The following is a 2,403-nucleotide window of genomic DNA, read 5'->3' as shown; positions in this document are numbered from 1 at the left end:
TCAAGGGGTCAAGGGTTGGGTCAAGGGGTCAAGGGTTGGGTCAAGGGGTCAAGAGTTGGCTTGAGGGGTCAAGGGCTGGGACAAGGGGTCAAGGGTTGGGTCAAGGGGTCAAGGGTTGGGTCAAGAGATCAAGGGTTGGGTCAAGAAGTCAATGAATGGGTCAAGGGGTCAATGGTTGGGTCAAGGGGTCAAGGGGTCAAGGGGTCAAGGGGTCAAGGGGTCAAGGGTTGAGTCAACATCTGGGCAAGAAGTCAATGGTTGGGTCAAGAGTTGAGTCAAGAGTTGAGTCAACGGTTGGGTCAAGACATCAAGAGTTGGGTCAAGGGTTGGGTCAAGAGATCAACGGTGGGGTCAAGGGGTCAAGGGTCATCTCAAGGGGTCAGGGGTCAGGGGGCGGGCCCCGCGCTCACCCTCGGGGTGCTTGTACTGGTGGGTGACGTCGAGGCGCTGGCCGGAGCCGGCGCCCAAGGTGCTGATGCGGCGCCCGATGGCCCCCTCCTCCACGTGCACCACCGCGAAGGCGCCGCCCGGCTGCCGCTGCCAGTACACCTTGTCGCTGTTCACCTGTGGCCACGCCCCCTCATTAGCATGCATTTGCATGGCCGAGGGACGGGCCACGCCCCCCCCGGGGAGCCCCGCCCACCTCGGCGAAGACGAAGGGCGTGTCGTACTTGAGGAAGACCTCGCCGTTCTTCACCGCCGTCACCGAGCACGGCCCGCAGCAGAACAGGCCTGGGGGGAGCGGGAGGGACCAGTGGGGGCCAGTACGGACCAGTATAGACCAGTATAAACCATTATAGACCAGTGTGGACCAGTAGGGACCAGTAGGGACCAGTATGGACCGGTATGGGCCAGTATGGACCAGTATAAACCAGTATAGACCAGTATAAATCAGTATGGACCAGTAGGGACCAGTAGGGACCAGTATAAACCAGTATGGAACAGTATGGACCAGTATGGAACAGTAGGGACCAGGAGGGACCAGTATGGACCAGTATGGACCAGTAGGGACCAGTAGGGACCAGTGTGGACCGGTATGGACCAGTATGGACCAGTATGGACCAGTATGAACTAGTATTGACCAGTAGGGACCAGTATGGATCAGTATGGACTAGTATAAACCAGTAGGGACGAGTATGGGCCAGTATAAACCAGTATGGACCAGTATGGGCCAGTATAGACCAGTATGGACCAGTATGGACCAGTGTGGACCAGTAGGGACCAGTATGGACCAGTATGGACCAGTATAAACCAGTATGGACCAGTATGGACCAGTATGGACCAGTATAAACCAGTATGGACCAGTATAAACCACTCTACACCAGTCTAAACCAGTATAAACCAGTATAGACCAGTATGGACTGGTATACACCAGTATAGACCAGTATGGACCAGTATAAACCAGTATGGACCAGCATAAAGCACTCTACACCAGTCTAAACCAGTCTAAACCAGTCTAGACCAGTATAAACCAGTATACACTAGTATGGAGTAGTATAAACCACTATATACCAGTATAAACCAGTATAGACCAGTATAAACCAGTATGGACCAGTACAAACCAGTATGGACCAGTATGGACCAGTACAGGGTCATCACAAACCCCCGAGGTCACGTGATGGGTCCCCACGGCCTCCTCCCAGTCTAAACCAGCATAAACCAGTCTAAACCAGTCAAAACCAGTCTAAACCAGTCAAAACCAGTCTAAACCAGTATAAACCAGTACCGCTGCTGGTCTCCTGGGGGGTGGCGTCCACCACCTGCCACCCGTCGTAGCCGTCGGGCAGGTCCGGCCGCTTCATCCAGCAGTCGTTCCACACGTGGAAGTTCCTGCGGGAAACCAGGACGGACCAGTATAAACCAGTATAAACCAGTATGGACCAGTATAAACCAGTATAAACCAGTAGCAAGAAAAGGATGGGTTCCTCCTCCACTCTGGAGCCTCCCAGTCCCTCCCAGTCCCTCCCAGTCCCTCCCAGTGCCTCCCAGTCCCTCCCAGTAACTCCCAGTCCCGATTTGTCCCTCCCCGCCCCCTCCCAGTCCCAAACCAGTATAAACCAGTATAAAACAGGAGCAAGAAAAGGATGGGTTCCTCCCCCACTCTGGAGCCTCCCAGTCCCTCCCAGTGTCTCCCAGTCCCTCCCAGTCCCTCCCAGTCCCGATTTATCCCCAACCTCCCCTTCCCAGTCCCAAACCAGTATAAACCAGTATAAACCAGTAGCAAGAAAAGGATGGGTTCCTCTCCCGCTCTGGAGCCTCCCAGTCCCTCCCAGTCCCTCCCAGTAACTCCCAGTGTCTCCCAGTCCCAATTTATCCCTCTCTGCCCCTTCCCAGTTCCAAACCAGTCCCAAACCAGTATAAACCAGTATAAACCAGTAGCAAGAAAAGGATGGGTTCCTCCCC

General features: G+C 54.6%; 1 protein-coding gene across 1 annotated transcript; it reads right to left on the bottom strand.

Annotated features, from left to right (window-relative positions):
* Positions 1-366: 366 nt before the first annotated feature.
* On the bottom strand, positions 367-1,830 carry LOC108639624 (protein-glutamine gamma-glutamyltransferase K-like; the record flags this gene model as incomplete). The annotated part of the gene is made up of 3 exons (XM_029959631.1): positions 367-564; positions 644-732; positions 1,727-1,830. Coding segments are annotated over 3 exons (391 nt in total), but the record flags the coding sequence as incomplete, so codon positions are not given.
* Between the last annotated feature and the right edge of the window lie 573 nt (positions 1,831-2,403).

This window comes from Manacus vitellinus, unplaced genomic scaffold, assembly GCF_001715985.3.
Source record: "Manacus vitellinus isolate BGI_N305 unplaced genomic scaffold, ASM171598v3 scaffold_217_pilon, whole genome shotgun sequence".
In the NCBI taxonomy this organism is placed as follows: Eukaryota; Metazoa; Chordata; class Aves; order Passeriformes; family Pipridae; genus Manacus; species Manacus vitellinus.
This window is presented reverse-complemented; position numbering and strand designations above follow the sequence as displayed.